This window comes from Vanellus vanellus (assembly GCF_965231255.1).
Source record: "Vanellus vanellus genome assembly, chromosome: 20".
NCBI classification, from domain to species: domain Eukaryota; kingdom Metazoa; phylum Chordata; class Aves; order Charadriiformes; family Charadriidae; genus Vanellus; species Vanellus vanellus.
The window spans coordinates 5,460,148-5,483,093 of NC_138925.1; the positions used below are offsets into that span (position 1 = coordinate 5,460,148).

Below are 22,946 nucleotides of genomic sequence, written 5' to 3' on the forward strand. Positions count from 1 at the left end.
GAATGAACAGGACTGTTCAGTCTCGGGCCTAAACTTGCTGGTTTTGTGGGAATTTTAAACCAGACAGGAAAGCTAAATTGACACAAGAGCGCAATCTGTCATTTGACAATACATGCAGCTCGTCACTTGAGAAACAGGATTTGAAGTGCCTGTATTTTTTTTTTTACCTACATAAGTAAAAGAATTTAAAATATAAACAGTTCTGAGAGTACAAGAATGTTGCTTAATCTAGTTAAGGACACACAAATCAAATACAGGATTTGGCTTCAGGGGTGTCTTGAAAATTAGACTACACTGTTCTTTAAAAGGCAAGAGTCATATAGCACCTCTGCAGGAACCTGCTGGTGTGGAAAACAGGGAAACAGAAGGAAGCACCCCATGGAACTGCTAAAGGAAGCAGGTATGAACCGTGCTACTCCCACCTATTTTCCAGCATGACCCGTGGGCTGTGGCCTGCTCGATGCGCCTCACGTGAGGCACTTGAGCAGCAGCAGTGGCTCCTCTTCACCTGTCCCTGTGCGACACCAGTGCTCACAACTGCTCACCAGGTAAGGACACTAGCTGCAGACAAAAATATGACACACGAGTAGAAATACATGATTGATTACAGCACCTTGTGGGAGATGGGACAGATTCTGCTTGGGAAGGAGACGGAGGCAGCAGTGAGAACAGGAGGCGGCTGGAGCAGACGGTTTGTCCTGATTTAGGTACCAGCACAGATGACCGCAGCTTGTTCTCTGGCTGGACCTCCCTACAGACACAGTCTTTGCACACCAGCTCTAACAGCAATCAGAGTCATGTACCGTGGTTGAGAGGAGGAAGATAGTGGAAAGGAACAGGGAATGGATTTTTAAGAAGATAAGAGTTGAGACGCAATTTCCTCTAAGTGTGTGTTTCAGTGCTAAACCCCCTCTGGCACTCCTCTAGCCTCAACGCAGGAAGACAGACTGGCGAAGTACCTTCGGCACAGAACGGCACCATCTGTCCCAGCGGACACTGGAATTGCAGTGTTGGATCCCAGTGATTACGTAGGTGTAGGCCAGTGCCCTGCACGCATGTATTACAGGGAAACCAGGTGGCAAACGAGCTCCAGTGTACCCCAGCAGGAGACACATATAGCGACCAACATTACATGCCAATTTTGAAAATGCAATCTTACTGTTTTCAGGCTTAAAAACAGTATAAACGCAGAAACCCAGAACTGCTTGAGGCTCAACTTGAGGCAAAGAAAAATACCAAACCCATCGGCCAATCCAAGCCTGTTCTTGCGGCATCAGTTTTTAAACAGCAATAGATGGGTTCCAGTTCAGTTTCAGAAGAACACTTTGGCCTCTGTAGCAGACAAAGTAATGCGACAGCATGGATATTTTTACCCTGTCACAATGCCGGGTAAAACAATTTGTCCAAGACAGCTTCAGTGGGGATTCAAGCTGACCTACCTTGGGGTACACTGAAAAAGGGCAGGAGGAGCAACCACATGAAGTTAATGCCTCTGAGCTGTAATGGTGGGGACCTAGAACATGGGCTATAGTACAAGAGCTACAGGGATAGCAGGTTCTCAGTGTCCAGCTAAATTTTCAAGAAAATAGAAACAGACACATTAACACACTGGAAGGATGTTGCAACTGCCGGAATGCTTCCATTAGACGATGTATTTGAAGCTTAACAAGTTCTTAAGGATACAGTACATCTACCTACCTTTCACTGTATGCAGTAATTTTATTGCCTCACGTCTCTGCCTTCTCCCTCAAAGATCTATAGCAGACATGATTAGGAAGCTGATGACAGTCCAACAATTTTTCGGTCATGCAGAAATGTCTGATCTCTGGGAATGCAGGTGCAGGACCTTCAACATAGCAACATTCATCAGTCTTTAAAACCTGTCTACAATTGCTGGACTCAGTGTAGGTATTACATTCTCTTGGAGCAAGCGCGCAGGCTGATGTTGCTCTACTGTCTGTTATCTTTGGATACGTTGTGTGCCAACCAGTTCACTTTGGTTTTCCAGCTCTCTCGCAGGGCTTCATTAAACTTCAGTCTGAAGTGCTTCAGTGCCTCCTCATCTGTCTTCCCAAGAGCGAGGGAATCCTGAAGGTAAAAGGCAGAAATCAGTTGCACTTTCAGTGAGGCTACACTGAACTGCTCAACTGTTTACTCACTAAGAAATTACTCCATTGAAAGGAGCACCAAGTAGGCAATGAGTAGCCATTAATTGTTTTAAATAGTTACGGTAGTTGCACAGGTTTTTCATTCTGATAAATACATGCACCCTACTCTTATGCTGGGAGTAGGGAAAGAGTAGGGTTTTAGTGCTTTTGTACAAAGCTACTGTCTTTCAGTCAGCCGGCGCTAGGTTGTTACCATTGAAAAGGCAAGCTGGGAACGATACACAACCAGAGCACCCCATCTCCTTCCCTGCGAGCTGGTTCTACAAGGTACCGACTGCCTTTGTGCTGAACAATCTGAAGTTATTTCCTGAGCACCAGTATTGGGCATTTCTGATCTCCTGCACGTGAACATCGGATGTCTACTCATGATCTTTGGAGCTAGTTTGCTTCAAAGAATACGCCCTTTCACACTGAACTCCTCCTCCTCACTGAGCTACAAGATCAGGTATTCAGTTTTAACTGTATATGGGCTCTGCTTCTCTTACCTTTAGATACTGAATGTCCTTAGAGCAGCTGAGTTCTGGCAGGCCAGCAGCTTTCATCAGTGCAAACAAGTGCAGGAAGAGAAGACCGTGGCGCCTCAGGATCATGTAGGCTTTCTCACAATAACCTCTGAATCTGTTTGGAAAGGAAGATGAGACAAAAGAATGACGAGTGCTCCTTCACCTTCTCTAACAAGTAGATAATCAATTATTTGCTTTCCTGTGTATAGACAGCTATAGGCTACATATCACTGTGGAAATAATTTCTGAAAATTCAGAGCTTAAAAAGCTTAACTGCTAACACTTACCTTTCAAACTTCTCATTGTTGTTAGTTTTTCCTTGCTGGATGACATGCACGAAGTCATAGGTTAAGATGAAAGGAACTCGTTCTCTATTAATACCAAATTTAGTCTTGAAGTTCCCCAAAAAATGACCAAAATCAATATGGAACAGCTGAAAATAAAGAAGAAAAAAACAGTTTTCAGAATAGTATCTATTTTAGCTGATCAGTGTTGAGTTCTCTTCACAGTGACTGTATTCAAGAGATACTGGCCACAGGATTTTGGGAGAGAGAAAAAGGACCTCTCTCATGACGCTCCTTTGGGAAAAGAGGCAATGTTTACTTGCTGAGATATTCTCTACTGTAATTGGATAGGACAGGAAAGGTACTTACCTCTTCAATACTTTGTATATCTGAAGAAATTTCTGTTTTTTGTAAAGCCTTAGTGTGTCACTAGTAGAAGCAGAAAGAGAACTACAGCAGGCACCCTGCCAGCGCAGGCTGCAGTCCCAGGTGGTGTGTGGAAAGAGGTCCTGTTTTGGAGTTGCTACAACATATTACTTGCTCAGGTAAGGTGGGTTTTCCCCCCCCCCCTTTTTTTTTTTTTTTTAATAGCAAGCCGAGTGAAGCCGTTGCACCATTAGTGCAGTGTTGGGAAGGAGGATGGCGTGCAGATCCTTGCACACCATGGCAATTTTACAGAGCTGTTTTAAACCCCAGACGTACAAACCCCAGGGCTGTACACCGCAGGGCATCAGCTCCCCCAAGCGGACAAATAACTGAGCGGCCTCTCCTCTGCAGAACAGTTCTGTAAGCTCCCTCCCCTGTCCAGCAATAGAGAAGTAAAGGAATCGGTACAGGTATCAATGTGAAATTAGAACCATGCTGATGACTTGCACTCATTTAAAAACCAGAAACATTTTTTCTAGGAGGAACTACAAGTGATTTGTGACTCTGCTGAAGCCAAGTCAGTCTTCAGACTGATAAGCACAGTGCTCAAGTTTGCATCTGCAGACAATTTTAGGTCCGAGAGGTACAAATTGCTCCACTGTAATTTTAAAGCGGCTATTAACAGCGGCAGCTGATGGCAGTGATGCTTATGGAATCGTAATTCAAATTATAAAACTCTATTTACCCTCTTAATGATAGAAGCTATTGAGAACATTTGTCCAGTCTGCCTCTCAGCTGGAGGAGGTACATTCTTTAGCAGAGGGATTGCACTGGGATGCGTCTGTCCATTGCTAAGTAGCATTCACGCCCCTCTTCGAGTACTTCAACAGCAGCAGTGATTCCCCATACCTGTCCAGTTTCCCGGATCATGATGTTATCACTGTGCCGGTCGCCTATCCCCAGCACATACGTTGCCACGCAGTACCCAGCACAGGAAAGAGTGAACTCCTCTATTGCTTGTTCTAATGCGTCGCTAAAGAGGGTAAGAAAAAGATTAAAAGAGAATTTTACTCTGAATACCAGTACTTCACCACTGGGAAAGTTGTTTTTATAGCTTCCCCCAGCCAAACCTGCAGGAGAAGGTAAGGGCATCACATTTGAATTTCTGTAGTGCTCTCCAGAGGCAGTACTCCCATCCATGCTTTACAAAAACCAGCTGCAATAACAACTATCTGTAATTGGAGAGGTCCAGATAAGGTTGTGTCCACAATCTCAGCAGAAATGGTTTAGTCTCAACTAAATTAACTCATTTTCTAGATAGCCACAGATCCAAAAGACAAAGCGGCCTCCTAGAATGACTCCTGTCAGTGCCCCGTTACATCAGAGCAGCACTGATGTATTGCTTCTGTTTCTGTATCTAGTAAAACCCCAAGCTACTCAGCTTTTATGCTGCTTTCTTTTTTCACCTCACAGTTTTGGCATTACTCTTTCTGCCCCTTTTCTAGCTGCCACCACACCGACTATCTCTCTCTGGAGAAAGTAACAGGATGGAGGGGAAGATCAAGGTTTGGATCCAGCCTGTGGACAGTGCTACCTTAAGCTATGAAAGATGAAAAAAAAGCTTGCAAAAGGTAACCCTGATGCCTCCATTTCAGCTCAAAACCCATACAGAGCCACATGATGCCTTCTGGTGTGCCAGGCAGTGAACCAGCCATAGATATTGTGGGACAGCTTGGAAATATGCATAACTGAAGGAAAAAATTGAATAAAGCAGAAGAAATGTCCCAAGATGAAAGGAAGCAGAAAAGCAGCACTGAGTACAAGGCAAGCCCACTTACCCAGGGTTCTTGGACTTTAGCCAGTTGAGCAGTGCATCCTTGTTGAAGGCTGCAGTGGCCACCATGTTGCTCTTGTTCAGCTGGATGTTGGCAATGGTGTCTGAATGCATGACTACTTCTATCAGTCCAGTCTTGTCTCCTGTGGAGAGGCAGCCATAAGGGGTCATCCTGCAGAGATGAAAGAAACCCTTCCACTGAAATCTTGCCCGGAAGTGAGTTGCGTTGACTTTTAAGCTTTCCCTTGTCTGCCGTATCTACTCCATATCTACTCTGCATTTCTACTCCTCAGTACCACAAAACCTGACAAGCTGCTCACGGAATACGAGACAGACCTGTCAGGGACAAAATAAGCTTGCAGACAAAATGGCCTCACCCCACATGCTTTATCGTTGCAGTAGGACAACTGTGCACTCATTACTCACCTCAGGTCCAGGCCCTCCTGCTTCCACAGGATGTCCATCAACTGGATCATCTGCAGAGTCAGCATGTCCTGACGAAGATCTATGCAGCATTACAAAGGGAAAAAAAAAAGAGGGTCATAAGTACCTCCCATTCTCCCCCTCCTCTTGTTCTGCCCCAGCAGGCTGCTAGGGGGGCCTTTGCCATGTTTGTCACTTGCCAGGTCTGGCTAGTAAAGAACATCAGTACAGAGCCACATGCACCTGTGCAGTAATGGTGTAAAGCCCCCATACAAGATACCTCCAGCAGTACAATCATGTCTGAGTTAAAGTATACACTACTTCACTTTGCCAAAGCTCTTCCCATAGCAGTCTGTGTAGCACTTTAGAAAACACCTGTCTGGACACAACAGTGAGCAGCAGCCACTCCAACCCTACAAAGCTTGGACTGCTGTAGCTCTTTCAGACTTCACATCAGGTTCCTTTTTACTGTGCATGGGGCATCCAGCTACTACTGTGCTAAAATCTTAATGAAGAGGGCAGCAAGTAAAATAAAGAGGAGAATTGATTATAGCTCCAGATTACTGTCAAAAAACTCAAACACACTGATGGTCCTCATTCACCCATCATCTTAATGGTCCATATTTAGGCCCACTCACCACAATAAACATTTGAGACTTTATGCTTGTGAAGACATATCCTTTAAAGACTCACCATCTCCATTTTTGAAAATAATACCCACTCCTCCTCCACCTGTCTCTTCATTATTAAACACAATCCATAAAGGTTTCATTTTGGAGTCCATAAAGGTGCACTGGTCCACACTAGAGGAAACAAGTATTACCATCAGAGTTTCCAGCTATTAAAAAAGTGGCCATCTAAGCTGCAAATTCAACAGCATCCACAAATGCTAACAGACTGGTGACTTCCATGAAAAAAGAGGACCTTGGGGTAGCCTGGCTCTACTGCCAGACAAAGCCTGCGGCACAAATTAGGAGATGCAGCTATCTTCCTTACCAAACTTCAGTGAGGATAATGTTGGGGTTCAGGGGGGACTGGAGGTGGGAAAGTGCTTCAAGGTAAGTTTCCTGCTTCATGCACACATGCATCATCTCCTTGGTTTGAGGCTTGGTGGCCTTCTGAGAACTCACTTTAACAAAGTCATTCAAAGCTTTCATCTTGTTGAGTGCTTCTCCCTGAAAAAGAGAGGGATGGAACAGAGTTAGCAAATAGGAAATTCCTGGAGAAAGCCTACTGTGAAATGTAAACCTTGGTTGTGTCTCTTGTCAATTTCTAACTATTTCACACATTGCAACAAAACAAATATAGTAGTATCTGCTTGAGGGAGATCCATTATCAATTACGGATATTCTGCTGGGCACAAATGCTTTGCAAGGTAACAACTGCAGTCCCAAATACCAGGAATAATGCATATTATCAAGTACCAATGGAAAAGTGAGGTGCACTGGCTAGAAAAGTGAGGATGAGACCTATCACCCCTGTCCTTCAATGCTTTTGGGGAGTTCTGGTTATGCAAAAGTGCCACTCAGTCTTGAAAATAGAAACAGCACTGGTTTGTGGGCACATCTTAGATACGACTTCGTGTATACATGAGTCCCTCACTTCTGAATTAGGTACATCTTTGACAGCTAACAGAGAAGTTTCAGAGGTAAATAGCAGGATTACCTCCCCACAGCAACTGAAGGAAAGTGTGTACTGCTCTGGATCAGCCAGCCAGTTGTGATCAGCTCCTACTAAATGGTAACTCATTCGACTCATCTAATAACAGCAGTGGTCCTGGAACACTTCAAACCATTCCACACTATGTAGTTCAGGACATGTGTGGGTGAGTAAGAGATGAGCAAAGTCACATGTGATGGAGAACTCCAAGCTCTTAATAGGACATGCCAAAACCAATACAGCAGTTAAAAGGCTTTTTTTTTTTTGTATTACTGATATCACTAAGTTGGAAAAGCTAACAGCTGAGATCCAGCTCCAAGCAAGAGGGAAGTCAACCTCTTCTTTTTTAGCCATAGCTAAAAGCAATTTTTACCTGTTTCATCAAAACTTTCATATGGTGGGTGCTGCCTCTGCAGTATGCTTCCAGGATCAGGCCAAACCTCAAGGCAACTGCAGGAACATGCATTTCTGACCTAGGGGGAGAAGGGAGGTTAAAGCAATTCTGACTCACTGCAGTGAGTGACTAATTCTCTCATTCATGCCAGCACAAGAAGGGGGGGAGGAGGGTGCAGAATATTAGCTGCTGTTTAGATTCTTTCTATGTACCGGGGAGGGAAAAAAAAAAAAAAAAGAAAAAAAAAAAAAAGATACAGCCACCCCAGAAGGTGATGGAGAAAAAACACTGCCTGAAGTGATGAGACCTCTTTCTGGATGACTAAATTGCTAACCACTCCTTTGAGAACATTACTTAAGGAGCAAGGATGGCTCAGAGCCTTATGGCTCAGAACTGGCAGGTGGCCATGGATGTCCAAAGTAAACTTTAACTCACAGGCATGTGTGTATGTATATATTATATATATAAAAATTCTGAAAACAGAACCTAATCCAAACAGTACCACCACCAGAGAAAAAAAAAAAAAAACAAAGATTCTGTGCCCTGGAATAACCCTTAATCAGTCTCCTAAGTACAAAGCAGCAGTTCCTGGGTTTTGGTAATCACAGCAAGGAAATCCCACCAATGCTTTGATGAAAGACATTAGCTAAAGGACAGCCAATAGCCTTTAACTAAATACCGTGGCATCCATACATACAGACATGTTTGCTGTCTCACTTCACAGAGCAATGAGGAAACCAGTAAATGCTGGTTTCGCTTGATTACTGAGAAAAAGCCCAAAACATTTGCTCTTTACCTCAGATGCCAGAAGAGGAAGTGGCCGATCTTGCGGTTGGATAACGCCCTGTCCAGCAGGAACTTGGTTAATTCACAGTCTAAGTAGGATTCATACTTGAGCACCTGGACAAGCTGTAGCAGGTATTGGAACAATTCATGATCTCTGGGGACAGAAAGGAAAAATAAAAGACAACCTTAACTTCACTGTAACAAGCGTACTTGCAAAAACTGTCAGCCTTGTTCACAGTCCCCCTCAGCAGCCCTAAACATAAATAGAAAGGGGCTCTGCATATCCTTTGTGGATAACACTTACGTCAGCTTCTTTAATGAGTTGATAGCAAAGGAACCAACATAACGGTCAGGAAAGCTAAAATCCAGCAGCTCCAAGGCATTCAGGACAGGCAACTCTGGCCAGGTCTGAAGCAGGGAAATCATCTGTAAGGGGAAAAACAAAAAAGAAAAAAGTTAAAAAAAGGAACAAGATTTTTATAACAATGGAGATAAACCTAAAATTCTACTGATGGAAGAGCAGCTCTTTCGTGGGGGGCAAACCCTCTATCTTAGTCATTATTTACAGATGCCTCAGAGCAAGTTTGCAGACACCAGGTCAAAACCCATCAGTCTAAACTTTCTAGCAAGGCTGACAGGAGGAGCCTGTTAATGGTGGGGTTGCCATTTGCTGTACCTCAATTAGTGGAATAAGCTCTTTGGGAAAAGCACTTTTCTGCAGCATAATAATGTAGACTAGAAAGGGACCTTTAGAAGATCCTCTTGAAGTAAGGAGGGATGCACCAAGAACATTCCTAACTGATGTCTGACAATCTCAGTGGAAGAGATTCACTGACCCACTGAGGTAGCTTGTGCTGGTCTCTCACTGTCAGTAAAGAATATCCAATCCAGACCCTATTTCTGCCATGAATTCAACAGATTTTTTTCTTGCCTCCAGTTTCTAGAGGGAATAAGCAAGACCTTGTTGGTCAGTAATGAGTCTGGGACAGTGCAGAGAGACAAACCTCAACTCCACTGGTTACCACTCAGCATACGTTCACAGCAACTGGCTGAGAACAGAAAATCTTCCTCAGCTTCAGTGTTGCCACACCTACCTGCACAGGAGCACTGTGAAAAATCCCCGCTAAGCTGGCATCCCAAACAAAACACAGGAACGTAAGACATGAAGATGCACGAAAAAGGGAGCTTTGGCTGCCAACCCCAGCATCCTCACCTGGGCAACATCTTCGTGCTTGTTCCATTTGGTGATGATAAGCAGCTTTGCCAAAGCTTGTGGGTATTGGTCACGGATATCATATCTCATCTTCCACACCAGGTCTTTCTCATGCTCATACAGTTCGGTGTGGCTCCTCCGTTCCAGTATCTCCTTCAGTTGCAGCTTCTGCTCATGGGAATCACAGGGAAGAGCATACACAGGGCTCAGTCTCAACCCAGGGCTTGCTCAGCCCAGAGAGACCCTGTAGGACTGGGGCATGACCCAGTTTGGTGAAAAAAAGCTAGCTGGGGGTAAGGTGGAAACAGATAACTCTATCTATGAAACCAGGCTTGCACATAGCTGAAAAACTGATGCCAGAAGACTCACCTCCTCAGGATCTTCTGATGCAGCACGGGGTTGTTCTCCATTCCTCCCCAACTCCAGCAGCTGGGACACAAATAAAGAGTCTGAGAAAGGCTCCTCATTTCCTCTGTACTTCTAGCTCACCATCACTTCAGTCACTTGCCACCTCTGGAGAAGGGAATTGCCTCTCACAGCCCAGGTGTAGGTAAATGTCCTCAGCAGGACCCCTCTGCTCAGAGGTGTAACCTAACTGCCCATAGAGCCCCTTCCCTGGGAGTAACAAGAATGAAGGGATGAGTCCTTCCCCCCAAAAGGGCACATCTGCACACCCATGCAATTTGTGAACAGGGGCTCCGCGTCACCAAGCTCCCGGCTAACATGAGCCATTCCAGATTCTTAGAACTGGAGTGCGTTTGCCAAGCAGACAGCACTGCCAAAGCCACGATGCACACTGGCACAATCCATTAAAGCTTCTGAGCCAGAACATGCATCATGGGGGAGCATGTGTATATGTCGCTGGCAGAGCAGACCTCCTTTCTTTCCTGTAACAGGCACATTTCTTCTTCCATTTCAAGTGTTTGGCCATTTGCAGTGACAGATGGAAAATCCCCATACCACATGGCATGTTATCACTCGTGCTGAAAGGGAGGGAGTTGTCTACTTTCACTCATTTCCTTTTTTATTCCTCTTCCTTCCTATAGAGCCTAATGCTGCCCGTTGTTTAAAGGCTGCTCAGTTAAGCCCATTTTTTAAACAAATGCTCATCGATGAGAGCAGCTTTACCTCAGTAATTCACAGCTTGGAAAAGTATTCGCTCAAAGGTCCACCAGTTAAGAGAAAAAGTCACATTTTCAATTAACAGTATCTATTCATCAAGGTTGCTTGTACCCAGTCCCTGTCGACAGCCACTGAAGATACAGTGACATCTACGGTGTCACCTGCACCAGCAAAGCTGGGGAATTTCTGTGCGTCCCAAAACAGTGTCCACATCCCCTACCTGCTCAAATGACGGGTAATACACAGGATGTGATGCAACGCTGGGGAAGCAGATGACCAAGGCTGCTGCACTTTCCGTGTTGGGGTTGCACTGTACTGTGCCCATGGGGTTCAGAAGTTCCCCTTTTTCATCTGAAAAACAAAGTACATCAACTCATGAACCATTGGTTCCATGGTTTGTCATAAACCACGATCTTCTGAAATGCAGAAAGTCCAGACTGCTTCCACCTCTGGCATTGGACGTCGCCTGGCCCTAGCAGCTCACCTCGTTCTCCTGACCCCTCACAAGCGAAGTATATATATAACATCTTTAGGACAGCAGCAACCTCTTATGTCATACATGCAATGCCAAGCAAAACGAGGCCTTCACCTTGGCAGGGCTCTAGATGCCATCACAATATAGAGCAGTAATCACACTGGGTCTGCTAGTCTGAACTATTACGGCCCCTCCTACAACCTCCTGGACAGCAATGTCGAGTAAAGGATATTGTGGCAGAGAATAAAGGTGCAAAACAATACAGTATCCCTCTCTCCTGACATACCTGGAAAGGAGGACCACATGTGCAAGCAGCACTCCCCTGTTTTCAGCTGGTCCTTATAGTCAAAGAGCATGACATTCACCCAGGCGATGGGGCAGTCCTGCCAAGCAAAGAAAGAAGCTCATTCGGGTAGCTGTAACTGCAAAAGCTGGGTGAAGGCAAGAGAACTAACAAGAAAGTGAGGTATTCCCATGCAAAGCAAAGCCCTCACAATAGCCAGGAATAAGAAGATATATTATCTTGATCTTTTCTAAGTCTACAAATTGCCACACAGAATGCTGCAGCCATTCAAGAGTATGTAGGCAGCCTCTCACCAAAGGGTTGCTGTAAAGAATACACCACCCCTGGCATGCTTACCTTTCAAGTTCTCCTAAAATCAGAGTACAAGACAGCACGAAATTCAGATATTTGCCACAACCCAGGGTCTTTTGTGTAGTGCTGAACAGCACCAAACACTCCTCACAAACATGTCTAAAACTTCACCACCCAATATTTCGCAAAGCTGAAGAATTTCTAAGTTTCTGGTAATGCCTTGCAACTCTACATTCAACGATATTTGACGAAGCTACAACATACATACTTCATATATTTCAGTTTGAGGCGAGGGAGAACAACCTTAATTTTGAAATGGGGAACACAAGAGTTAGCATGACTTCAGAAAACTAGGCAAAGAATGCTAGATACAGCTGATAATAGGAAGAAAAGGCTTGGCTCCTTAGTACAGTAATAAACATTTTCTATAGAAATCAAATTTTACACTGCTAATGCCCCCCCCATCCCCCAAAATAAAACGTACAAGCCCAACCCAGTCACACAAGCCAGTCTCATTTTGGAGGTGGGAGACTCCAGCAAGTAAAGTGACCGGGACGCGGCCAAGAAAGAGAACCCATCTCCCTGCTCTAACCCAGTTCCCTGCCACCAGAGCAGACAGACAGACATATTTTCCACAAGTGACCTAAGATTTCCTGCATTCAGGTTCCCCAAATGGAACAGTTTACTTCATATAACAGTTTCAGCAATACCAGCAACACAGGCTTAAGCATACACTAACACAGAAACTGACTTGCAAAGAAGTTGCCACGCACCCACAAACAGTGTAATATTTGAAGGGAACCACAGTGAGACATCATCTTGTTCCACTGAGACATTCTAGAGGATCTATCAGGCTTACCCTGAAGGTACACCAAAGGACTTCATGGAGGTAGCAAAGTCAGCATTTTCCTCTAATGCAACAAAATTAATCACTTCCAAGTGGCCTCTCGCAAACCTTTGAGTTGATTTGATTAGACTAAGTATCTTCACTAAAATCCCATTTGAGACATCAGCTTCTAGATCATAGGGAAAAGCCAAACAAAACGCCACCACCAGCAATAACCTTTTTTAACAGAGTAAATGACATCAAACCACAGCACAAAGCCTGCCAAAACACAAGGCAAGATTTTTTTGGTGGATAAGGTCCAGCAAAGAAACGATTCAGCATTGTAAGGACAGAAATATCTCCTGCATGACTTCCAGAACACTGAAAGCCAGCCAGCCCTCTGGGTGACATTACCCCTCTGACTCACCCCAGCCAGTCTGCAAACACGCCTGTTTTTGTGGTAGTAAATGATTTAGTCCCACCTATCTGCTCTGGACAGTCAGCATAGACAAACAACATGCATGCAATGATCTCTGGACATTGCAAGCAAAGAAAGCAAGATTGTTAATCAAAACCAAACATCAGGGTGTACTCTGACTGTAACCTTCTCTTACCAAACATTTAAATCAGATCTGGGCACCTTACCCAGGGCTCCAGCTGACCACGTGGAAAAATCCATTTCTGCAGAGCTCAGCTCCAGCAAATATTGTGATTTTATATCAAGAGCTCACCAGAATGCATCAACCTTTTGCCAGTGCCTATGAACAAGATCCTCTTAACAACTCAGCTAACCATGCTGGTTTTGTTTTGTCAATCAGACTAGCAAGATTTCCTTCTGACTGCTTCAAAACTGAAAATTGTTCCAGCGTGACCACAAAAACGCAGCCTGTGGATGAATCAGCTATTTTGTTCAACCAAAGCCTCCAGCAGGAGTTGGAGTTCTGCTATTCTTAAGTGAAAAAAAAGAAACAACCCAACAATAAAAAGGTTCATCCTGGTCCCAGCCTCAAAATGTTTCCAGTCTGAAGTCTCCAACCCAGAAATTGGTCCACACAAGCAGGACTCGTGGGTTGACATTAATGCAGTGTAATCCCGAGAACCCTGTTGATGCCAAATGACAGTGTGACCCTCCCAGCAGTGAAAAGGAGCTAGCTGGACTGCAACTAGATTCTTCTGTGATCATATTTCTTAGTCTGTCTCACTTCTCTGCACTCTACTAAAGATGGCATGACTAATCCTCTCTTTAAAGCATGGTAACGGTGTTTTTATGGCTGCAGAAACAATAATTTGCAGAGGAGCAAATGCGTTTGTTGCTCATAAAGAAAACTCCTCACATGCAAAGAGCTAGAGGAATCATGCTTAAGTTATAAAACTGGGAAAGCGGCAATTCAATTACAGACTACACTTAAATCTACTTTTAGTTACTGAATTATTAATGGGCTGAAAGTTTTGGAATAGAGGTGAGGAAAGTGAAAAATATCACTACATCTCCGATTCAGAAGCTCAAGAGCTTCTAAAGTGATTTAACACTTCCCATCCACAGTTTGCAGCATCTGAACAGTAACCTTGAAGATTCTGCGCTTTCATTTTACCTCACCTAAAGCTTTGCTGTAACCAGTGCTTATATTCTTCATTTTCTTCCCCCTTCTTAGCTGTTAATTTGGTCCATGGGGAATTTGCACAAAAGACTTTACTAGAAAGAAGATGCAACCTAGAAGATGGTTTAACCTCAACTACAAAACAAGGAAGTTGCGGATCAGCAAAACAGAGACACTAACACAAATGATTGCTCTCTATGTGAATTCATACGCTAAGTGTGCTTCTTAATGGTCTTTCTGCAGAAGAAATTACGTTTAAACAACCTTTCCTACAGGCAGCAACTCCTCAGTTTCCTATTCCTGTAGAAGAAGTTACTGGACATCAGAAGAAGTTACTGGACATCATTCTGTAAGCTCTTTTTTAAATCAAGTATTTTTCTGAATGCAAAGGGCATTTGGTTTAGAATGGTGTCCTGTGCCCTCCAGCACTGGCAAGCCCGGCTCAGTCCCACACTGCCTTTACTTACAGCTTTCTTGGACTTCTTCTTGGTGGAACGTGCCTTCTTTGCCTTCTCGATGACAGCATAGAGGGCAAAACAGAGCCGTGCCATACGGGGAAGATCACAGATGTTAATATCAAAATCCAGCCTCTGCTTCCACACTGGCTCTGAGCATACATTCACTTCAGAGCTGGACACTGTCTTGCACAGCATCTCATTGCCATGAAAGAGACCTGCTTGCACCACCAGCTGAGGGAAGGAGAAATAAGAGAATATCATGAATCCATACGGACTTGACCTGTTTGCTGAAGACACATGATTAGAAGAGGAATGGGACAGGGCATCCATACCTCTCAGCAGGATGCCCTACTCCTGTCTCCTTCCCGATTCACTGAGACACTAAGTTCCTTGATCTTCCTATTTACTCAGTTTCAGTAAGGGCATTGTTATCTTTTTACTTCATGAGGACTTGCAAGACATGCTTAATCATTGCAAAATGCTTGGGTAATACATTGGTAAGAATATTACAGTTTTCACCCTGTAAAGCCAGGCCAATAAATATCGACCAAACCTTGCCTACCAAGATGCTGCAGAAGCTGAGGAACCTGTCCTGCTGAAAAGGCAGGGCAGATACCAAGAGCTGGGCAAGTGCTTACACCAAAGATGAGGCAAATCCACATCACAGGAGAAGGGCATGGGCAAACAGCTGGGCCCCAAAACAGGCCTGCAGAGCAGTGCCAATGGTGAGCTGTCTCCGGGGGCACATTTGCCTGCAAATCTGTGCTGCTCTTGCAGTCTGCCAGATTGCTGTACAGCTGACAGGCGCTTTGAGCTCATCCCCAACTTCACCTCTTATTACAGTATTGCTGGCTAGTCTGAACCACAGGCGTCCTCCCCAGGAGACGCTCCCTGCAAATGATGGGGCACTGGGCAGAAATAACTATTTCATTGCCTGTTCCTTTATAAAGCCTTGCCCTACAGAACACCAGTATTTGTGATATACTCTTGCCCTGCTTCCCTCCTTTCCTAAAGGGCCGCCATACCCCTCCTCCTCATCCGCCTGCTCCCCCTTCGTGGCAAACACCCTGCAAACCCCAGGGCATTGCTGCATTGTGCTTTCTGTCTTAACTTTACCAGTCACCACCTCTCCCCATCATTCTCTTTTCTCTGCATTTTGCCAACTTCCCTGCCCCTCCACACCTCTGTTCAGCAATACCGCCACAGGGCAGCAGCTCCGTTCGCTACGCGGAAACTGTTGCAGTGGAGTGTTTCTACGAATGCACTGCTCCGTTGCTGGGCTGCTGGCTAGCAAGTTCCCTTCCCCTTCCTGTTGTGCTTCAGTTCAGAAACTGCCCAAAGGCTGAATGAAGCATAATGGGGGATCACGTGAGATCAAGCTGTCAGCCCCTGCTTTCCTCACCACACAAACAAGACAGATGCTGCCGGGAAAGTCAAAACACAAAACCAAAACCCTAAACTGAGTCAGTACCTACCTTCATTCTCTCATCTGCATTGACCTTGCTGCCTTGCACCAGCTCAATGTAGAAAGACTGCTCTAAGGACCAGAGAGAACCATAGTTTGGCTAGAAAGAGAAAAGGGTTTCAATCAGAAATAGACGCAACAAGGACTTCTCAAGCCAGCGCCAGACCTCATCTCTCATCACATGCTTTTTGCAATGCACAATGGTGGGCAGCATGAAGCCTGTGACAACCATGGAATATGTGAAGGGGGCTGGAAGGTTGACTGCGAATTCCCAGCTCTTAGGACAGGTTCCTAGCTGGGGTCTAAGAGAGGCAGGGAGAACCGGCTGCTCTTCCCAGGCAAGAGCAGCATCTCCATCAACAGATGAGTTGAGGGTGACCCCGCTGGATCATTCTCCCCTTTTACCTTTTTCTTAGGGAGCGGTGGGGGCTTGGTAGCCATCTTTGGGGGGCTGGCAATACAGTTGGTTTGCTCATCTCTCATAGCAATGATCGTGGAGGAGTGTACCATGGTCAGGTGGGGCGTCAGGCCTCGGTGCAGGCAGCTGCGAATATACTGCAAAGAGAGGACAGAGTCAGCATGGATGAAACAGAGCCAGGCAGGCAAGAGCTGTCACGCAAATCAGAACTGGCTGAAGCAGAAACAGGTGGAAGGAGGACAGAAAGGACACAGCAACAATCAAAATTCAATTTTAATTTATCTCCTCTTGCTTTATAAACCTGCAACTCACTGGACTCATGTTGCCAGAACAGAGAATATGAAATGCCTTTTATAGCTGGCATTTCATCAACTGACTCAAACAATTCCATTAAGGGAAAACACTGAGAAGGATTCAACACTCCCAACAGCAGTCTGCCCTGCCAGCAGAACACAGGATACAGGATTACTTGCCCAACTTTCAGGAAGAGAACCCGCAGCCCACCATGCAAGCAATCAGACATTTCCAGAACCATAGTCTATAAATGCATTTACACAGCACTTGGTACCCAGGGACGAGCTTAACTCACTAACCTCAAAACCCTAAGGATCTGTTAGGTTGCTAGAAGTATCCCTTGCCCTAAGTAGCATCTAGGTCCTGCCACTGATGTGTTCCATCCCTGTAAAATGCATTGCCTCCTTGTTGGAGCATAACACATCTCAGTCCACCCTCCCAGCAGGAGGTCGCCATAAGGGAACAGACTCATTGATAAAGCAAGGCAAAAGGCTCACCTGGAACTGGTACAGGGGGTAGTTCCCATAGAGGTATTCGCATTTCCCATTCACCTGCAGGGTGTAGTCCTCTGGGTTCTCCACTGTCTCATGGCGGAAGACAGTAGCCTGCTTCTTGATAGCATAGCTCATTAATGTGATGGGGAACTCCTTTGGGGAGATCTGGAAAGTGAAGCTCTCCTGCAATCCCAACAACATAGCATACACTGTCAAACACCAGCAAAGGGCTGAAATCAACACCAGGAGCAGCAGTAGCTCAGCGGATAGGTAACAACATTCCTGTTGCTGACAATAAAGAGAAGGATAGGAGGTCAGAATTACCCCCCCACACATTAGCAAATAAGTAGGGGTGTTTGCCAAACTAGGCAGGAGCATGTTCAGCAGTGCAAGCACAAGGCTGGAAATCAAAAACTTGCAAGTCCAGTTTAAGCAGAATCACCAATTCATGTGGTTGCTAGTTATTAAAAATCTTCCCACTGTCATTCCACCAGCAAGGCAGAGGGTGGCTAGGGTCACCATGCTCAAACACACTGCTCTGGAAGGCCCTTCTTCCATGAGGGGGGACTCCTGCTTCATGCCCAAGCACAACATGCAAAAATCACATTAACTAATAACAGTAACAGGCAAGAACAGGGGCCCATGGGCAACGCAGACCAACACCTGCAAGTGTATGCTGAGCATGAGCCAAGCAGACTCTTAAGCTTCAAAAGAAAAGGCACGTATTGGGTTCTGTGCTCCTCTCCTACCCAAACCCAAAAAGCTTTCCACCACATGTACATGCAGCAACCTCAGCTACCAGCTAACCAGTACACCCAACGCATGTTCAGGAAGGGGAACAGCTCTCTTGGTTGGAGGCTCAGTCTCCCTCCCAACCATCTCCACAGGCAAAGGAATCTGGAGAATGAAGATGAACACTGAACACATGGAAACACTGTCCACGCACACATTATTCTGTCTCCAAATGCCCAAAGGTTCCCAAATGGAAAGCACAAACCAGTTAAACATTGTCACAGAAAAGTTTGTGCTTTACCCCGCCAGACTGAAACTTGACGTTGACGAAAATGTTCTTGGTGGGCGTATGTAGAGGACCAGTCCCCAGGCCTTTGGCCATGGGCTCCAGCTGCAAGGGGAAGTTGTACTCCATCCAAGCTGCCCAGGTGAGCTGCTGCCGCTTTGCTGCTCTCTCCTCACAGAACTGGCACATTTTGGTGCGGAAATCATTCACCTCTGGATCCTGCACAGAGTCGAACTCATGTAAACCTAAGAGGAGAGTAAGGGAGAAACACAAAATAAGCATCTCCACCCAATGGGGGAAAAATCAGCCTTTGATAATCACATCTGTGGAAACAGCCTTCCTGAACACGTAATTAATATTGGACAAAAGGAGAAGAGTCAGCCAAGCTACTAGTAATCGCTTATTTACTATGTACAATTGCACTGACTCAATTACTATAGCCCTCTGCCAGCAGGAAAGAACCCCCTTCTTGGGTCTGCACACACACTGTTCCCTTATCAGATCTAACAGAGACCAAACTGCTCGTTTAATCTCCTGCATAAGCAGGGCTCCACCACTATTCCACACACGGCCAGGCTGGCTGGGACAGAAGCACCTACAGCCCACACCCCTACCACACTCCTGGCGAGACCAACGATGCCGGAACTGACCTTTTCCAATGAGCAGGCTGATCTGGGAGTTAATCACCTTCTTGACTCTGTCGCCTTCTCGAGCCACAAGCCGCAGTACTGGTAGGAAGGGCTGGATGTCACACAGCCGCCGTTGCTCGTCCTCCAGCTCTTGCTGTTCTGCTGTCTGGTTGATGCACGTGAAGACATAGGCCTCAGGATCGCTGAGCATATGGTACAACGGCTCATACTGAGCATGCTTCCACACCACCTGGGCCAGAACAACAGCAGGGTGAAACTACTGCTGCGCGGCTAGAACTTCGTTTTCCTCTTCTGTCACCCCACAATCTTCATCTCCCAAGATACACACCTTAGTGAAGGGAATGCACAGCCAAACCTTCTCCCAGCATTCCTGGACCAGCAATCACAGGCTGCTTTTCAGCCAAGTCTGGTGGCTCCAACTCATGCTGAACTGCTGGGTAGATTTATTTACAAGTAGCTTTAACTGACTTCCTTTTTTCATGCTTGCCATTTGTTTCAGGCAAAGGAAATCCCTCAACCTGAGTATTTAAATAACCCTCACCCAAATTCCTCACAGTAAGTACCTGCTGACTGCTAGCCTTGTGAAAGAGAGCTGTTACTGCCACTGGAACCAAAATTGTGTTAAGTAACTTCCCCCAGTAACACGAAATCTGTGACAAGAGCCAAGAACTTTTCTGAAGTCTTCTCAACACTATCCAATTCCCAAAGATCCTTTGCTCCTAGTGGATGGCACTTTCACATGAACGTTCATATTCCATTTCTTCACTCTCATCCTAAGCACTCACTATGGGAGACAAAACTCTGGAGCAGATGGGCCTCTGCTCTGACCCAGCCTGCCTACTGGCTGTAAAACACAGACCTGTAACTTAACAGCTGCAACCAATCAGCTCTACTTACAGGTTTTTTTGGTTGGTTTTGAGTTTGGGTTTTTTTTACCTGAAAATTGCAGCATGAGAAAACTTGGAATTATCTGGCACTGTGTTCCTGCCCCTTGTGATCTGTGACTCATCTAGGCCAGGTTGCTGCCGCAGAGAAAACCTTTTCCACTGTTTTCCTTCACTCTCCCCTACCCCTGCTTTCCACCCAGAGACACAATAAAGCAGCTACATTTTGTTTATGTGTGGTTTCACTACAGCATTTTATTCTTCAAATGAAGCACTGAGAAAAATCCTCTCTATCATTACCATTCCCAGTTTTCAGTATTCAGTTTCTGAGAGATAAGAAAAGGCTGGGCCAGCATCCTGAATACTTTGAGTCAGTCCAGCATTTGTATTTGACTATTTTGGGGTGAGTTCTCTTACTTCTTACTTGCATATGCATACACAAGAGCTTTCATAATGAAAAATCCAGCGTGGGACTAGTTGGGTCAGGTGAGCAGTAACTGAACATACAGTCCACAAGCACTCAAATCTGCCCTCACTCCATCATTACCCTAATTCTCATCCCAAGGTTGGACAATACCTAGAGAATGGAGCCTGAGCACCACCACCAGGACCCTGCTGCTGGCAGTCTCAGCAGCTAGAGGTGGGTTTAGTGGATGCAGAGGCTGTCACAAAGGAGAGGCTCTCACAGTGAGACACAAGGAACTGCCTCAGAATTAACACAGAAGAAACCCAACTTGCACTGAGTTAAGACCCAACACATTTTCTCAAGTGCTCCCCAAGAACAGACTCCGCGTTCCAGGAATTGCAGATAAAACTGTGGAAAAAGGCTGTTACCTGCTTGATGGTACCCAAACTGGCATTGCAGGACACAGAGAGGTTTAAGTATATGCCTGTGGGCAGCAGAAAGTCCACCTGGATGTTTTGGTTTTCCCCCTTGGACCAGAATTCCACAGGGCAGTAAATACCTGGGGGCATCCTGCTCACTTCTTAGCTACCACCTGCAAGAAAAGGGAAAAAAGTCTCTTGCTGTTGACTACATAATATCTTTGTAGATCTGTGCTGGGCTCTGTAGAAAGTTAAAGTGCAGAAGAACCCAAAGAAAGGAAGGTTAGCACATCCTCATAGCTCAGGAAAATATGCACCTTAGTCAAATTTCCAGTCCAGTGCCTTTAAGCCACAGAGGCGTTCTTGCTACAGAATCTATTTCTATTTCAATGCAACTCTTCTTAATCTCTTCTAGACTGGGATTAGCATCTACATCTGTATTTTACAATGAAATTAAAGAATTATCTTCACTTGAGAATGAAGGCACTTGGTCATAGGTTAGCTATTGGGACAAGCAGCCAACAGAAACAATGAGTCCCTACCCCTGGCTTTGCACAGCAATCCTCAGGCCACATGCTCCAACCTCCACTTTGTTTCTCCAGAGCTCAGTCCCAGTCTGCTAGAGGGAGAAAGAGGTGTTGATAGGTTTGAGTATGCATGCATTTTTATACACACAAATAACAGTCCACTGTATATCCCCCCCTCCATGAGTACAGGAGAAATGAAATTTAAGGCTGAGGCAATCAAAATGGGTTTGTTAATTCCATCTTCATCCTTTTACTTGGCAGGGCTCAACAATTTATTCTCAGTACATCCAAAGAATGCAAATAAGAGAAAAAGAATCTGAATGCTATCAGGTATAAACTGTTTGTGTTTTTTTGTTTTTTTTCCCAAACACAGGATAAGCACACACACGAACAGCTAAACCAAAAGGCATTCACCAGAAGCCCGTGATACGGTTTCTTTCTTAGAGAAGTAATACCAAAGTCAGAGAACCCCTCACGCCCCATCCATTTGCCCACAAGCAAAATACTGCAGCAGTATAGAACTCCGTTTTCCTCCACAGATGACAGGCTGCAGAGCGCGGTGTCCCCATGTGCAGGAAGAGCTTAGAGCTGTTAGCATTAGCTCCTTGCAAGAGACAAGTAAGTGGCTAACTCTCTTCAACCACCTCAGCAGGGAAACCAGCTGACTTAAATTCCCTCTCACTTACCAGAGAGTTTTTCCACCAGGTCAACACAGAAACATGCCAGTGGTACAGCCTGAACGGTGTTTATGTAGCCATGGCTCGTAGCTGCTGTGGAAACCAAGGCTTCAGCCTCCTGCCAGTCTGACTCTGCTGGTTCTAAATTCAGCCCTGTGTGTGCCCTGAGCAATTCTAACAGTATCGCTTATCTTCAGCCCATGAAACTAGTACAAAATTTGCTCATTCACAACTTACAATATGGCTTTGCAGCTGTCAAGACAGCGTACAAACTTCGGAAGAAACTGAGCAACATGTTGCTGGAGATTGGGTCTCCCAAATCATGAAGTCCTGCTGGCAGCCTCCCATGAGCCAGCCCTATGCTTCAGTATGACAAGAAGCCCAGCAGCTTATCTGCCCGTGCCTGGAAACACAACACTTCCCCATCAGCAGTGAGGTAAGGATTCCCAGAAATACAAGCTATGTTTTATCTGTCCTGCTTCCTCAGCACACATGCTGTATCACACAAGGACCGGATACAGAGACCACAAAACCACCCATGTGCCTTAAGAGGGAGGGAAGTAAAAGGGGGAGGTGGCAAGGTTTACAAGTTTGGATAAAGCAAAACAAGCTTGCCTCATCTTCTGCTCATTAACAATAAAACCAGCAAGTTTCTAGAATATCTGCTACCTCAGCTTTCCCCAAGGGCAACAAACTACCAGGACTCTACTGACCAGCAGCGACAGAAGACACAACGATGGATGAACTGCTTCCTTCTGCTGAGGATTTCTACCTGATGCCACATGTCATCAGATATGGAGCACCTTATCTAAGCTATTAGCACTACAATGTCAAGTTCAAGTGGCTAAATACCTTGTCTTTCCAAACTCACTGATTATCTCCCCAGGTAGAGGGATTTTGCCAACAGAACCTGAAGTGGATATGCCAAAGGAAGAATAACTCTGGACTTGCACTGTCTCCAATACTTTGTTTATCATGTCTCTCCCCTTC

At 45.3% G+C, this 22,946-nt stretch overlaps 1 protein-coding gene across 1 annotated transcript; it reads right to left on the reverse strand.

Annotated features, from left to right (window-relative positions):
* Window positions 1-1,615: 1,615 nt before the first annotated feature.
* On the reverse strand, window positions 1,616-22,258 carry PIK3CD (phosphatidylinositol-4,5-bisphosphate 3-kinase catalytic subunit delta). Its single transcript, XM_082493579.1, has 24 exons — window positions 21,966-22,258; window positions 21,295-21,371; window positions 20,762-20,925; window positions 19,044-19,272; window positions 18,409-18,638; window positions 17,379-17,558; window positions 16,575-16,724; window positions 16,180-16,269; window positions 14,714-14,935; window positions 11,514-11,610; window positions 10,973-11,103; window positions 10,000-10,059; window positions 9,631-9,798; window positions 8,722-8,843; window positions 8,428-8,571; window positions 7,611-7,710; window positions 6,575-6,753; window positions 6,272-6,381; window positions 5,582-5,660; window positions 5,160-5,327; window positions 4,231-4,354; window positions 2,959-3,104; window positions 2,654-2,786; window positions 1,616-2,088 (listed from the first exon to the last, which is right to left on the reverse strand). Exons 3-24 carry the CDS (start codon window positions 20,900-20,902, stop codon window positions 1,951-1,953), a joined length of 3,141 nt encoding a protein of 1,046 aa, XP_082349705.1. The 5' UTR covers window positions 20,903-20,925; window positions 21,295-21,371; window positions 21,966-22,258; the 3' UTR covers window positions 1,616-1,950.
* Between the last annotated feature and the right edge of the window lie 688 nt (window positions 22,259-22,946).

What these genes read in the sequence shown, in the direction of transcription:
- PIK3CD (XM_082493579.1), bottom strand. Translation starts at nt 20,902, where the DNA reads ATGCCCCCAGGTATTTACTGCCCTGTGGAATTCTGGTCCAAGGGGGAA. An exon ending in CAGCCTGCTCATTGGAAAAG is followed by an intron (nt 18,639 to 19,043) that starts GTCAGTTCCGGC and finishes CTCTCCTCTTAG; the next exon opens with GTTTACATGAGTTCGACTCT. An exon ending in ATTATCCTCACTGAAGTTTG is followed by an intron (nt 6,382 to 6,574) that starts GTAAGGAAGATA and finishes TGTTTCCTCTAG; the next exon opens with TGTGGACCAGTGCACCTTTA.